Source organism: Vulpes vulpes, chromosome 5 (assembly GCF_048418805.1).
Source record: "Vulpes vulpes isolate BD-2025 chromosome 5, VulVul3, whole genome shotgun sequence".
In the NCBI taxonomy this organism is placed as follows: domain Eukaryota; kingdom Metazoa; phylum Chordata; class Mammalia; order Carnivora; family Canidae; genus Vulpes; species Vulpes vulpes.
The window spans coordinates 69372406-69387566 of NC_132784.1; the positions used below are offsets into that span (position 1 = coordinate 69372406).

Genomic DNA, 15161 nt, shown 5'->3' on the forward strand with positions numbered 1-15161 from the left:
TGATGGGCCAGGCAGTTGGTGAGGTTTTCTTGAGGCCGGCTGGGGTTGGCCTGTTAGGCCTGTCCCGGGGTTCAAAGATCCCAGGACACTGGCCTCGGGCGGGCCAGCCCTCCAGCTGGAACCACTGGCCAACCAGGGAGCAGAGCTTCCAGCTCCACCAGCAAGGACAGCCTGCACTTGTCGCCTCCCTGCCCTACCTGCACCCTCTCTGACCTCAGCCACTGTCCTGACACAGGCCAGGGAGGGAGGCAGGTCAGGGTCCGAGGAGGCCGGACCCCAGGCCCAGAGCCAGTGCCCTCCACTCCCAGGACCCCAAGAGCCCCCAGACCTGCTCTGCCCAGGACAGTGTTCCTGGGAACAGACCCCTCACTGGGGCCCGATCAGGCAGCCAGGCCTTCCCAGGAAGGCTATGGGAGCCTGCCCCCCTCTGCAGGGGTCGTGGGGAGGGCGGCTGGCCCCACGCCTGCGCATTTAGGGCCACAGGGCAGCCTGTCAGCCAGGGGCCCAGGGAGCCGCCCGCCCTCCCCACCCACCCCAACTTGGATGAAGCCTGAGGGTTAGTGTCTCACAGGGGTGTGTCCTGGTTGTGTGAGGCTGGCTCAGGGCTCAGCTATTTAATTACCTCAGAGGGGGGAAAAACAACAAAAATATTCAACCCCAAACACGAGATCTGCTGGACCTCCTTGGGTCTTTTCTTCGTGAAAATGCACCCCACTTCCAGAAGGCCTCGCCCTCCCCCCCCCCCCCCCCCCCCCCCCCCCCCCCCCCGCCCACAAACCTGCTCCTACCCACGCCTCCAGGGTGCCTGGGACGGCTCTGGGGCCTCAGGGGTCTGCACCCAGCTGTCCCCCCTGCACCTGCTCCCTGCAGCCGTGATGGGGGCTGAGCTTGGTTCTTAGAAGGAAAGGGTTGTTGAGAGAAGCCTAGACTCTTTCTACAGCCGTGAGAGCTACCATCAAAGTAGAAAAAGCCGCCACTTGTCAAGGGTTCACATTGGACAAACGATCAAACTTTAACGTGCACGACGGCCCGCCAACGGCACAGGGAAGCTGTGGGGAGCCAAGGTTTCAGAACATGGACACCCCAGGCCAGGATCCACACCGGAGGCAGCAGGGCCAAGTGTGGGCCCAGAGGTCTGGTTTCCGGGCAGGCGTGGGGCGCTCCCAGCCCAGCAGGCTGCCCTCCCCCTCGGGAGCCCAGGAGCCTGAGGCAGAACCAACAGGGCCTCAGACCCAGATCTGCTCTCCCTCCGCAGCATCTCCCTTTACTCTACGTATTTCTGAAGCTCTGGCTTCCCAGGCCCTGGGGAATCCTGCAGGGACTGTCCCTCCCAGAGACAGGAAACCAAGGCCTGGGAGGGAAGTGCTTTCAAATGCAGAGCAGCCACACAGAGCCCACAGGCCACCTTCTCCTGCCCTAACCAGCCCGGGACAAGTGTCCCACGGCAGGGATGGCCCCTGTGCCCTGGAGCCCCTGAGTTACACAGACCGGCCCATCCTCAGCCTTCTCACCCAGCCTTGCCGGTCCCAACCAAAACCACAGAAAACACTCCTGCCCACACATCCCCCTCCCACTGCATCCTGACCGCAGGCGGCCTCTGGCAGGGGTCCCCAGCGACCTGCCTCTCCACTGACAATCGTCCTCTGATGTGTCTGGAGAACAGTAATGCCCACATTAAGGCATGCTCTCACCACCTCTGTAGGCTGGCCAGTGGCTTGGGTACGGCACTGGGATGCCCCATGGCCAAGGAGTGGGGCTACCTCCCTCTGCCCCCTATTGCCATCTGCCCCCAGGGGTCTGAGTCTCAGAAGGGGGTGATTTTGTCCTGAGGCTGAGATGGGAGGGTGACTGTGGAACCCCCACCTCGTTTCTCCCAGCATGGGCTCCTCACTGAGTCTCTGAGACATGTCCCTAAGAGGTGGCCAAGCCCACACCTGCAGACCTGGACCCGGAGACAGGGAGGCATACTGGCCCACCCGCAGCTTCAGAGCTGAGTTGGGCTTGAACAGTGTGAAGTGGCCTGTTTTGTATGTCAGAGTGGTTTAACTCCAGCCACTGGACACAGTGGAGACTTCAGGTGGCAGGGTCAGGATTGGGGACAGGACACAAGGTACCAGCTGTGAAAGAAGCTCGGGAAAGATGAGTCCAAACAACACGTGATGTTTCTGGTTTCCACCCAAGTCTGAGGGTCTGAGAACGTGGAGGCTTCCAGACCTGAGCGCCCCGGATGCTCCTGGGGAGAGAGGCACAGACACAGCTGTTCGGCCACCGCCCTGCTGCCCCATGAGATCCACACCACCTCAGATAACCCGTCCCTGCTTCCCCAGCCTCACTGTGCCCATCCGCAGCTCGGGGGACCCAACGCATTGGAGGCAGCACCGGGAGTGAAGTGAGATGCCCCGTGGGAGCGCACACAGCAGAGCGGCCTCCTGCCCCTGTCCCGGGGCAGCCACAACAGGGGACCACAGATGGCCACTTGCCGCAGACTTGATGGTCTCCCAGCCTGGAGGCCGCAAGCCTGAATCAAGGTGTCATGGGGCTTGGCTCCCCTGCAGGCTCCAGAGATGGTCCTTCCGGCCTCTTCCAGCTCCTGAGACCGCTGGGCTGTGGCCGTGTCCCTCACCCTACTCACGCCCCTAGCCTTTACCTCTGTGGTCACATGGCATCTCCTTTCTCTGTGTCTGCGTCTCCTTTCTCTTCTAAGAACACCTGTCACTGGGTTTAGAGTCCACCCAGATAATCCAGGGTGCTCTCCTCTCAAAACCCTCACTCACTTCTGCAAAGACCCTTTGCTCCAGGAAGGCCACCTCCATAGCTGGCAGGGATTGGATGTGGATGGATCTCCCAGGGCCCCATTCAGCCCACAGCAGGCATCACGCAGGTGTTTGCTGCTGTCAGCACTGCCACCACCTGAGGGCCTGGCATGTATGAGGCCTCGCTAGTGGCAGTGGATAGAAAACCCCAGGTAGGACCTACCCATGGGGTGGGGACAAGACAATCAGCATGATAGGGAGACAGGGACATGCTGGGGACAGCTCCCAGGGAGGGTGACCTTTGAGGAAAACTGGCAGGTGGGGGGGGGGGTAAGGGGGCATCTGGAGACACTGAGGAGGGTCCCAAGGCACCAGCCCGGTGCAGGGGGAGCAGGCAAGGCGGGTGGCTGGCTGCGTCCTGCAGAAGGACACCCAGCCACTGGGCCTGCAGGTTGCACACACTGCTCACAGTCTTAGGCTCGGTGCAGAAATGCCGGGAGCTGGGGAATCAGCGACCTCAGCCCGGGCTCTCAGGCTGTGCTGAAGGACTGGCCCTCCAGGGCAGGACACTCGTGTTGTGGAAATGAGCTCGTAGCCATCTGAGAAACAGCGGCTCTGCGGCATCGCTTCTGACGCTGAGCCACGGTGAGCTCGGAGAGTCTCCAGCAGCTATAGAACACAGTCCTCGTCAGGAATGTGTCGGGCTACGTGGCTCTGCAGAACAAAACTGGGGAAAGTATTTTAACCCCAAAGTATCTGTTGATGGCCAGGACCCCAGCCAGGGTCTAAAGCGGGCGTGTGGGTGCTGGGGCGTCCTTGTGAAGAGGGGCCAACCTCTATGGACCACCCTCAGCAACACCCACCCATCATGAGGTCCACCCACCCACCGCCCCAAGCCAGGCACTAAGCTGGACACAAATGGTCCGTCCGAGAAGCAGAGAAACTGAGGCACAAGGTCACACTGCCGGAGAGGGTCAGGACACGCCCACAGCTCCTGCCTCACATGCATCTCTGCACTAAACCAAAGGACCCTGGGAGGAAGCACCACCTCAGTGGAACCGCCCAGAAGGTGAGGCTCCTCCTGGCTGGACTTGGGGTGCCCAGTGCCGCTTCCTCCCCTCCAGGCAGCGGGCAGGGGCGCAGGGCACCCTCTCGTGCAGGATGGGCCAAGGAGGAAGGCATGGGCCAGCCCACACTGAGGACATCTCTGAGCTCATGCCTCTGAACGGGCAGCACACTCCTCCCATTTCCAGGGAACTGGCTCGGACGCCCTCGGTCCAGCCAGCTGGGCCCCAGAGGACACGAGAGGACTTAGGGCCCGGGCAGGTGGTGAGTGCAGCTGCCCCCGTGGATCGCAGAGAGGCTCCCAACAACAGGTGAGAAGGCTCAGGGCTCCTGCACCTGCTCCCCCCAGGGAGGAGACACTTCCCCGAGGATTCTGGGAGGCGGGCACAGGGATGGGGAAGCAGACAACGTGGCATTATTTAAAAGCTGGTGCTCTGGGTCCCCATGTAGGTGAATGGGCAGGTGTACTGCTCTGAGTTCAAAAGGCGGCCTATACGAGCACCCCAGCCTCCGACCTCCTTCCAGGCAGGGCCCCTCCGCCCTCCCGGGCACAGGCCGGCCTCCCTACCACTTCCCTCTGAGCAGCAAAGTCTGGGCAGTCCCCAGGTTGTACCTTGGGGACCTCGCAGCCCAGACAGGGGAGGGTCACTGCAGTCACCCCAGGACACCAAAGGCCGACCCGGGTTGCTGGCTCTAAGGAGGAGCTGCCCTAAGCCCCGATCTGGGACAAGGCTCAAAGGGACAAAGGCGAGACCCCACTGGGCACAAGGGCAACCACAGAGGGTGCTGGTGATGATGCTTGGGGTACGGGGGCAGGGGGAGCAGGAGGTGCTCAGAGCAGGGACAAAAAGAGGAGCTGGTCCCTAAGGGAGATGGGTCACAAGGAGGTGGGGATGGGGTCAGGGTGCCCAGGGCGGGGACACAGTGCAGCAAAGGTGTGTGTGGGAACCCCAAGGGCACTGGGGGGCCCATCTCTGCCTCTGTCCTCCCTCCATCACTCTCGCACCCCACACCCCTAACCTGGAGCCAGGGTCTACATCTCTGGGCTGCAAACTAGGACCCTGTGGGTCCTGGGGGAGGGGCACGGGACAGGGAGGGGCTTCGCAAGAGCTCTCCCTGCCCTGGAGACCATCCTGTCCCCACAGGGCCCCCACAGGGCCCCGGGCCTGGGTTGGGACAGGACTGGGGACCTCCGGCTCCCGAGAGCAGCTGGTGGCAAACACTTGTATTAGCTTCTCCCCAGAAGACCCGGGGCCCTGCAACCTGTCACCACGGTCCCCACGGTCACCCCAAGCCTTCTGAGCAGCACCACATTCAAGCCACCTGCAACAGGAGTACCAGTGGTTTAACCTCTATCCAGGGGAGGCCAGGGGCTCCCTCAGCCCCCCAGCCACCTGCTGTCCCCACCACCATGTCCTTCTTCCTCCCTAACCAGCACAGCACGTGTCCCTGTGGCCATCAGTGGACACCACCTTGCAGACCCTCCAGGGTGAGGGACCTGGCAGGAGTGCAGGCCAGGCCCTCCTGTGGGAAGCCTGAGGCAGTGTCTCTGACGAAAGAGGCGGGAAGCCCCCAAGTGGGCCACATGGGGGTCCCTTCACCTGCAGGGATTTGTCCCGCCCAATGCTGACCTCTGCCACCGTGCAGGGTCCTATAAATCTTCTGTGTGTTCACTGGGTCCAGCTAGCCAGGGGGAGGCCAGGGTCCGCACCCCCCAGCACCCCGCCAGCCATCATCACCTCAGGCACCCTGCACCAGGCACGCCTTATGATTAAGTCTCCTCCTGCAGAGGTCACTGAGGCCTGCAGGGCTAGGTGTGGGCCAGGAAGGGTGGCCCCCGGGGCTGGCACCCCGCAACCTGGGGCGATGTTTCCTGCCCACCCACCTCCCGACTCCCCCACGCCCCCTCCTCCCAGGGCCCGCCCCCCGCCGAGCCAGCCAGGATGTTCGGGTTCTGGAGAACCTTCACCAACGTGCTCTTCTACCTCACTCTGGCCATCGGCCTCGGAGGGCTGCTGGGCAACGGGCTGGTCCTCTGGCATCTGGGCTTCCACATCAAGAAGGGCCCCTTCTCCGTGTATGTCCTCCACCTGGCCGCCGCGGACTTCCTGTTCCTCGGCTTCCAGGTGGGCTTCTCCATCGCCCAGGCCGCCCTGGGCTCCAAGGACAACCTCTACTTCGCCGTCACCTTCGTGGGCTTCGCCGTGGGGCTCTGGCTGCTGGCGGCCCTGAACGCCGAGCGCTGCCTCTCTCTCCTCTTCCCCACCTGCTACCAGGGCCACCGCCCCAGGCACACCTCGGGCCTCATCTGCGGCCTGGTCTGGGCCCTGACCCCGCCGGCCGTGCTGCTGCCGGCCCACACCTGCGGCCTGCTGCGGGCCAGCAAGCGCCCGCTCACCTGCCTGCGGTACCACGCGGCCAGCGTCACGTGGCTGCTGTCCCTGGTCTGCGTGGCCTGCGTGGCTGGACTGGTCCTCTTCATCTGGGTGGCCTGCTGCTCACAGCGCCCGCGGCCCCAGTTCTTCGGCGTCACCGTGGGCTCCGCGCTCCTGCTCTGCTTCTGCGGCCTGCCCCTGGTCCTCTACTGGAGCCTGCAGCCCCTCCTCAGCTTCCTGCTGCCCGCCTTCTTCCCGCTGGCCATGCTCCTGGCCTGCGTCCACAGCAGCGCCAAGCCGCTCCTCCACTTCATGGCCGGCCGGCAGCCGGGCCAGCGCCAGCCCCTGCGGGCCCTGCTGCAGAGGTCCCTGGGGGAGCAGGCCCAGCGGGGGGCCCGCGGGCTGTCCCTGCCCATGAGCCTCGTGTAGGGGCTGCCCTGGCCTGCCCCGCCCCCCATCCTTCCCAGGTGACCCCCAGCCCCAGCTCACCGGCCCAGGGGACCTAAGGGCTGATCAGGGACAGAGGGAGGGTGGTGGTCCTGACCCCTGCAGCCCCTGGAGCCTGAGGAGGTCGGGGAGGCCTGGGAGTGGGGACGAAGGGAGGGTGGGGACCGGCAGGCTGCAAGCAGAGTCCACGGGCCCAGCTCCTGCCTCCCCCCACCCTGCAGGCACCGGGGCTGAGGAGGGGTGGCCCCGCAGGGCCCACGAAGGGGCTGGAGGGGTGGCTGCTTGTTCTGGGATGTCCGTGCTCCACGCCCACTAGGGCCGCGCTGTTGATGCTTCCTCCGAGGAGGGTGATAGACCCAGCCTCGTCCTTTGCCCCCCCACCGACGTCCCCCGCCCCCTGGGAGTTCCTCGCCGGCCGCCAGAAGGCGCTGTGTCCTCACCTAAGCCACCCCCCGCCCCCCCAAAGTGAGCAGCTGGGAGCTAGCTCTCTGCAGGGGTGGGTGTGCGGAGCTTGGACTCCAGCCCTTCCGGCCCCAGCCCCGCCCCGGCCCCACCCCCACCAAGGGCCCCGGACACCCTGCCACCCGCAGGGGTGCTCCAGCCCCCAGCCCCCGACTTCATCCTCATCCTCATCCTCCCCACCTCCCCGGTATCCTTAGCTCTCCCACCCATTGCCCCATCCCGGCCTGCTTCCTGCAGACCCTGCCCGGCGGGATTCACCCTGGGGCTTTCCCTGTGACAGAGGTAGAGAGAGATGGGGAGGGACGGGGCGGGACTGGGAGGACAGAGGGAGGGACACAAAGTCATGCTTTTTAGCTTTCAAAGTACAAATCACTTTATGTCTTTTCTGACTATTAAGAAAAAAAGATAGTCCATGGTCATTGTCAAAACGTTGAAGCCCTACAGAAAACATTGAAAAGATGAATCACTGAATCTCTTTGGAGCCAAAGGGAGACGTTTTGGGCGAGAACCCTCTGGCTACGTCTGTCTCCAGTAGAAAGAGACCCACAGAAACAGCAGCTTTACCCAAAGGAGGACACCGAATGCACGCACCTGTCACAACAAAGCTTTTTACAAGCACAGATTTGTTTTAGAAACCTATAAATGTTTTTCACCAGAAAAATGATGTGTTGTTTGCTTTGGGGACTTCAGAGGGCTTTAAGAAGTGGAAAGGAGGGTCACCTGTCAGCACCCACAATCCAGAGACACCAGCTTTTGCAGGTTTTCTGTGCCTCCCAGGAGGGGCGAGCGGGCTCTGGCCACGCCGCCGAGCCCCCTGCCTGGTCTCCCCAAGACCCTGCCTGCCCGTGACGCCAGCAGAGGACATCAGGGTCTGACGTGAGGCGGGGCCGGGAGCGAACCGTCAAGAAAGAATTCTTGAGATGATTTCAGTGCGAAAAGGTGGTTTTATTAAAGCCGGGGGATAGGGATCCCTGGGTGGCGCAGCAGTTTGGCGCCTGCCTTTGGCCCAGGGCGCGATCCTGGAGACCCAGGATCGAATCCCACGTCGGGCTCCCGGTGCATGGAGCCTGCTTCTCCCTCTGCCTGTGTCTCTGCCTCTCTGTGTGTGTGTGTGTGTGACTATCATAAATAAATAAAAATTAAAAAAAAAAAAAGATTAAAGCCGGGGGACAGGACCCGCGGGCTGGAAGAGCTGCACGGAGGTTGGGCGGGATGGTGATCCTGTACTTTCAAGTTGGGAGGAGCAGGGTGTGGGAAGTTTCCAAAAGGATTTTCATATGTTAAAGAAGGCCCCCGGGATCCTGCAGGTCTGGCCATTGTCAGGCTAAGAAGCTTTTTGCCGCTAGCAAAGCAGTAACATTAGGCAGCTGGGAGTTCTCGGAGGAAGGTCACTCTGCCTGGCTCTAGTGTTTGTCCGTGGGCTGCAGGTTGTAAGGACATTTAATTTTATCTACTCGTCTTTTCCTTTTGTTCTCCTCAGCAAGTCGAAAGGCCATCTTGCTGCTTGGGGAGGGTGGGTGCAGTTCCCGGAGCCCCAGTAGGTCTGGGGAGTCTGCTTTAGGGGTGAGATAGGGTGGGGTGCAGAGGGGCTGTCCATTCTTGTGACGTTGCTTGTCATACCCCAAAGAGGGGTGTGGCCTCCTTCTTGGAAGGCCCCAGAATGGGATGAGGGTTAGGGGCGTGGTTTCAGAGTTGAGGTGCCCCATCCTCCCAGCCCTAGGAAATAGCTGTGGGGCCCCCTGTAGGGCCTTCCATCTGTGTGCCGGCAGGGACAGGTGGGGGGACAGGCTGGGACAGGCGGCTAGCAGTGTCTGGGGCGAGTGATAAACAGCCCAATCTAGACAGATGGGGAGCGCAGGGACCTCTGGCCAGGAACCCGCTGCTGCGTCGTGGGGATGCCAGCCTGAGCCCAAACAAGCCGGTAAGTGTCCTCCATCCTGGAGAGATGAGGCTGTCACAACGCTGGGCTCCCATCCTGCTGGCACCTCTCTAGCTGTGTGACCTCCAGCAAGTCACCTGACAGCCCAGAACTCAGGCTGCATCGGGGGCGGAGCAGTGTCTCCTTGCAGATCTGTTCCAGAGCAACAAAGGCAAAGCAGCTTGTCCTGAGGAGAGGCGACCTCAGGTGCTGTCCGCCTGTCCTGACCTTCAAGGCCAACTGCATTGCCTCCCAGATCCAGCAGAGCTGCAGATGTCCCCAGCCAGCCCTGACCTTGACACCCCACCCCACCCTGCAGCTCTCAGCACGTCCCACCCAGCCGTCAGTGGGCACCATGTTCTCTGGCACGCACCTGCCCTGGCTGAGCACTCAAGGTGACCACCTGGTCCAGAGAGGCCTCCCACCTTGTGTCCTGCATCCTTACTTGCTCACCTGTCCTTGTCCATGTACCTGGCTAGAAGGTGATCTCCGGAGGTCAGGGAGCACGTGGCTTCATCCACTGCATCCACTGCTGCCTCCCCTGTGCTGGGAGCTCAGACAGACAGAAGGAGGGGCTCAGGGAGCACTGACTGAACGATGGACAGGCAGAAGGGCTAATGGGTGATCACATATATGATACAGTCAAAGGATCAATGATCTGAAGTGCAACTCAATGGAATCAGACTGGGCTGGTCCTGGGTTCTAGAACTTTCCTGGCCAGCCTGAATACTGACCGGGGCCTGAACCCTGAGCTGGACGTTGGTTACAGGAGGGCTTGGGCTGCCCCCTGCAGGGTCCAGCCACCCCAGCCCCTCATGCCCCCTCAGCCACACTCTCCCCTTCCAGCCAACAGACATCATTAGAGCCAACCCCGAGGTGAGTGCTGGAGGGGAACTCAAGATGCAGATGCATGGCGCAGCGGTTTAGCGCCTGCCTTTGGCCCAGGGCGCGATCCTGGAGACCCTCACTCACATGCTGTCTTTGAACAGTGTTCATGCTCATCCCTTCTACAGACCCCAAAGTCCATGGGGCCAGGGACCACACCATGGTGCATCTGCATCTTTTTTTTTTTTTTTTTTTGATAGTCACACACACAGAGAGAGAGAGAGAGGCAGAGACACAGGCAGAAGGAGAAGCAGGCTCCATGCACCGGGAGCCCGACGTGGGACTCGATCCTGGGTCTCCAAAATCGCGCCCTGGGCGCTCCCGGTGCATGGAGCCTGCTTCTCCTTCTGCCTGTGTCTCTGCCTCTCTCTCTCTCTCTCTGTGTGTGTGACTATCATAAAAAAAAAAAAAAAAAAAAAGATGCAGATGCACCATGGTGTGGTCCCTGGCCCCATGGACTTTGGGGTCTGTAGAAGGGATGGGCATGAACACTGTTCAAAGACAGCATGTGAGTGAGGGTTGTGCACTGAAGTGTCCAGAGGCTGAGGGAGGGCCCCAGTTTGCCCTTGACACTCCCAGCTTACCAACATTGCCCTGGTGCCAATAGAGTGTTCCTTTGTACTCCCAAGTGTCCCAGTGTGGATGACAAATCTCCTGGGTGCCCTAGTGTGAGGGAAGTGAGGAGGAGGGTCACATATCCTCACTCAGAAGGCTGGGGGGCTTCCCAGAGGAGGGGGTATCTGCCTAAGCCTCCCAAAGGTAATGTGGAGTGAGGAGGAAAGGGCTGCCATGGATGGGGGGGCCTGAAGCACGGCACCTGCTGTGGAGAAGAGAAAGATGGGGACCTCACTGAAGCACGCTGGCACCGTTAGTGTAAATCAAGTGACTGTACGTGGTAGGTCTATCTCTGGACTCCGTTTCCCTGCTCCACTTGCCTAGCCTTATGCCAACACCACCCGAGTCCATCACTGTAGTGTGATAACCTGTCATAAAATCACATGGTCCACGTCCTACAATGACAAGACTTGCGCTTCTGTATAAATTTTAGGACCAGTCTGACAATGTCTTCAAAAGTCTACTGAAAATTTTACTGAGATTGTGTTGAATCTATTCAATCATTCTCCAAAATTCATGGAGAACGGGCATCTTCACAGTAGGGAGATTTCCAATTAACGCGCGTGGTTTACTCCACACACGCCATTTATTTCAGTATTGGGTGTCTGCTGGTTCTCTTTGTAGCGGGTACCTTGTTCATGCTTTGTAAAATCTGGTCCCACGTACCTGAGGTTTCGTGATGCTGCATGGACTAACCTTTGGAGTTCATTTTCCAATTGTTTGTTGACAGTTTGTTGGATATTTTTTTTAGGTTGGTCTCGATTGGTTATATGATCTAAGAGCTGTCCTGACAAATTGCTAAACGTACTAATTACTTCTAGTTGTCTCTCTGAAGATGATGTAGGAGTTCCTATGCAATGATCACACCATTTGGGATCCCTGGGTGGCGCAGCGGTTTGGCGCCTGCCTTTGGCCCAGGGCACGATCCTGGAGACCTGGGATGGAATCCCACATCAGGCTCCCGGTGCATGGAGCCTGCTTCTCCCTCCGCCTGTGTCTCTGCCCCTCTCTCTCTCTCTCTCTGTGACTATCATAAATAAAAAAAAAAATAAAAATAAATCTCTTTAAAAAAAAAAAATGATCACACCATTTGCAAATCGAGATAGTCTTTCGACTTTCTGTGTTGTGCCCAAGATTGCGAATCCGAGAAACCACCAAGGAGTCGACACCGATGCAAGCGCACGAGGGTTTATTAGCAAGCTCGAGCTTGGGTCCAGGTGTGCCCGACACAGCGGAGCAGGGACTTGGACCCCGAAGGGGGTTACAGCTGGGTTTCTTATAGGCTGGTCTAGGGGATTTTCAGAAGGGGTGGAAGAATTTCTCCAAGTTCTGTTTACATTCTGATGTGGGGCTTTTAAGGGCATTGAGCTCTGTTCTCATTCTAATATGAGACTTTCTACCATGGGTGTGGGCTCTCTTGTCTTTCCGATATGGGATTACCTGCCAAGGACACTGAGGACATTCTACAGTTTTTCCCTATAAAGTTCAGCTCTTATTCACAGGGACCTAGGATGGCTGTACTTGTGCTAATGCTAAACTTTAGGTGGGATGGCCTTGATTTTTCTGGGCCTCCACATCTGTTTTGGCCAAGACCTGTCACACCATGTTGAATAGAAATGGTAGACACAGACATCCTTTGCTTTACTCCGATCTTATAGGGAAGGTGTTTATTGTTTTACCGTTAAACACAATGTTATATGTAAGCTTTTTTGCTTATGTCCTTTGTCTTATTGATGTAATTCCCATCTATTCCTAGTTTTCTGAGAGTTTGGGTTTTTATAAGTCATGCACGGGTATTGAATTTTATCAAATACCTTGCTTCATTTATGAAGACAGCAGTATAGGGGCGCCTGGGTGGCTCAGTCAGTTAAGCATCCGATACTTGATTTTCAGCTCAGGTCATGATCTCAGGGTTGTGAGATGGAGCCCCTCATTGGGCTCCATCCTGGGCGTGGAGTCCGCTTGAGGATTCTCTCTCTCTCTCCCCCCCCCCCCCCCCCGCAAAGAAAAAACTAGAAACCTGATGCATGAAGACAATGATAAGGTTTTTCACCTGAATTACACCGATTGATTTCTCAAGGCTGACCCTGTGTTCCTTGGATAAAACCCACTTGGCCATACTGTTATCCTCTTTACGTATCAATGGACTTGATCTGCCAATATTGTGATGAGAGTACCTGCATTTATGTTCCTGAGAGCTGGTTTCTCACTCAGTTTCTGGATAACATCCTTGTCAGTTTGGGGCATCAGAGGTACCCCGTCTTGCTCCGTTCTCTGTAAGAGGGTGGCTGAGGCCAGGACTACTTCTCCAGAGGAGCCATCCAGGTCTGCAGTGTCTGTGAACAGGTTTTAGAACAAAATTTCAATTTCTTTAACAAATAGAGGGCTATTCAGGTTCCCTTTCTTTTGCTCCCTTAGTTTCAGAAAGTCTTCTTTTTCAAGGAATGCTTCCGTTCCACCAAACAGGAATTTAGGAATTTAACCTAAAACAAGATACAACGTGCCCCATCCCAAACTTGTGAGTCACATCCACGTGCCTTCTCTTTTGCGCCTCCTGTGGGTGATCTGTGTTTTCTCTTGATGGTTCTTGTTCAGTTTGATCAATGTCATTAATCTTTTCAAGAAAACCAGCTTTTCATTTTACTGTATTTCCTCTGTCGTTCATCTGTGGTCTATTCTGTGGGGTTCCTGCCGATCTTCATCATGTCTTTCCTTCCACTCCCGGGGGTTTAATTCTTTCTGCTTCTTCTAGCTGCCAGAACTAAGTAGCTTCCATCATTTCTTTTGCATCTTTCCTGCTTTCTGGAAGGTGCATAAAAGCTAGTTTCCTCTTCAGGCGCTGCCCCACCTGCTTCCCGCCTATCTCGGTTCGTTATCATTCGATTCAAAATACTTCTTCATTTTCTTTGTGATTTCTTTTAAAAGCGTGTCACTGGATTTCCAAATATCTGGAGTATTTCTATTTATCTCTTTGTTTTGTCATTGGTTTCTAACACAATTCCTTTGAGGTCTGAAAATATACTATCTGTCCTTGAATTCTTTGGGGTTCATTGAGACAGGTGTGTGGCTTGGCTTGTGGCCATCAGGGTGGGTGTTCCACATGCACGTGGAAAGACTATGCACTTGTCATTGTCAGTTGCAGTTTTCCAAAATCTTCCAAACTAGCTAGATTTTTAAAATAATGTTGTTTTCCTACATTCTTTTTTTTTTTAAGATTGTATTTATTTATTCATGAGAGACACACAGAGAGAGGCAGAGACATAGGGAGAGGGAGAAACAGGCTCCCTGTAGGGAGCGCGATGGGGGACTCAATCCCAGGACCCCAGGATCATGACTTGAGCCAAAGGCAGACAGTCTACCACTGAACCACTCAGGCGCCCCAGTTTTCCTACGTTCTTACTGAGTGATTTTACTGCTTGTCCAACCAATTACTGAGGGGGGAGTGCTAAGATTTCCAACAGTGAGCGAAGATCTGAATTTTTCCATTTATTTCTAACCAGGTTTTGCTTTTAGTATTTTGAACCTGTGTCATTAGACCCACACTCATTTTAGAATTATTAGGTGCTTCTTGTAACTGACCACTTTTTCATGCGAGGATCTTAAAATAAGTCCAGAGATTATTATTAGCCCCTCCCACCTGAGCATGGAGACTTGTTTCCCTGCCTGGAGAGAGGCACTGCTAATCCCTTGGAAGAATGGGCCGAAGCAGACATGATGATGTGTGGTGCAGACACCAGGTCTGGTGAGACCAGAAGAGACCACAAGAGACACTGTGGCTCTCTCCTTGCCCTTTCTGATCACTGGTGCTGGGGGAGGTCATCCACCATGTCACACAGCCTGTGAAGATGCCCATGTGGCCAGGAACTAAGGCTAGGAGCTAGCGGCCAAGTGAGTGTGCGATCTTGGAAGTGGATGCTCCAGCTCCAGTGGAGACGTCATGTGACCACAGACTTGGTCCACAGCTTGATGGCAGCCACGTGACAGATCCTGAACCAGAGCCACTCACTTAAGTCCCACTCAAATTCCTGACCTACAGAAGTGGTGAGATTATTAAAGTTTTAAGATGCAAAATTTTAGAATAAATTGTTATGAAGCCATTGATTACTAGTACAATCATTATGAAATGCCCCTCTGTCTCTGGCAATATGTCTGTTGGGCTGGCTGAGAGACAGGGGCACCCAGAATGGTGGACATCTGAAATTGGGTCAAAATGGCTGATCTTCCCGCCAAAGCACCCATGACCACCACATCATCTCCAGCAAATCGAAGCCTAGGTGGGAAACCGAAAATTTCCATCCAGGACTTTCCAGCCAGGGACCACCCCCCATCGTCTGTACTATCCCCACCACCAGCCAATCACCTAGGGACCTAATATGGCAAGGGACCCACCCGGATCCAGACCCAGAACCAATAAGGCTTAAAAACACCCACACTCCCCAACCCCGGTGCGACTTCCCTGACTCGGGCCACCTCTCCGGGTCATGGAACCTCACCCGGGAGTGCTCCCCATTAAAGCACTCTTGAACCTACTGCCTGGCTCTGCTGGGTTTTTTTATTTTTTTTATTTTTTTTATTTTTTTTATTTCTCCGCTGTTCATTTTGGAAAAAAACCTAACAATGCCGTGCCTGAAAGTCTGCTCA

General features: G+C 56.8%; 1 protein-coding gene across 1 annotated transcript; it reads left to right on the forward strand.

Annotated features, from left to right (window-relative positions):
- The first annotated feature begins 5761 nt into the window (after positions 1-5761).
- MRGPRG (MAS related GPR family member G) lies at positions 5762-6630 on the forward strand. Its single transcript, XM_072757338.1, has one exon. It carries the CDS (start codon positions 5762-5764, stop codon positions 6620-6622), a length of 861 nt encoding a protein of 286 aa, XP_072613439.1. The 3' UTR covers positions 6623-6630.
- The last annotated feature ends 8531 nt before the right edge of the window (positions 6631-15161 follow it).

Excerpts from the sequence above, each read along its gene's own strand:
- MRGPRG (XM_072757338.1), top strand. The coding sequence starts at position 5,762 with ATGTTCGGGTTCTGGAGAACCTTCACCAACGTGCTCTTCTACCTCACT.